We start from the raw sequence: 495 nt of genomic DNA on the forward strand, positions 1-495 counted from the left end.
AAGGTAGGTTGGTCAAGGAAGCTATAGTCCTAGGACTCAACTACCTGCCATAATCTGCTTTTAGTTAGGGCTTTGGATAACCATTCTGTGTGGTTATTTTTGGTCTTCGAGTTTGTAAGGCCCACCATGCAAGCCTCCCCTGGGCTTGTCAGGTTTAGTATGCCAGGGTTCCATTCACATAGATATGGGGGGTTCTTTTTTGGGGGGTGATGAGATCTTCTAAAACTGATCTGGGTGATGGTCACAGAACTCTGCAAATATACCAGAAACCAGTGAAATGCACACTTTAAATGAGTAAACAGTATGTGACTTATACCTCAATATATGAATTATACCTCAATAAAGCTGGGGGAGGGGGCGCCCTGGCTGGTGAGAGGTCCCGCGCTTCGGGGCCTCCGATGGGGCGGGGTTCCGCTTACCCGTGGCTCCAAACACCACCACTACCTTCTTGTCCGCCATGCGAGCGGGAGCGGGAGATGCGGTCCTGAGCAGCCT

General features: G+C 50.3%; 1 protein-coding gene across 1 annotated transcript in view; it reads right to left on the bottom strand.

The window, feature by feature from the left end:
• The window catches only part of NMRAL1 (NmrA-like family domain containing 1), a 12362-nt gene extending 11873 nt beyond the window's left edge, over positions 1–489 (bottom strand). Inside the window, exon 1 of the mRNA XM_006757895.2 lies at positions 420–489. Within this exon, the coding sequence (XP_006757958.1) occupies positions 420–459 (40 nt within the window). The 5' untranslated portion in view covers positions 460–489. The remainder of the gene's footprint in view (positions 1–419) is intronic.
• Positions 490–495: the final 6 nt, after the last annotated feature.

The sequence above is a fragment of the Myotis davidii genome, unplaced genomic scaffold, assembly GCF_000327345.1.
Source record: "Myotis davidii unplaced genomic scaffold, ASM32734v1 scaffold555, whole genome shotgun sequence".
In the NCBI taxonomy this organism is placed as follows: Eukaryota; Metazoa; Chordata; class Mammalia; order Chiroptera; family Vespertilionidae; genus Myotis; species Myotis davidii.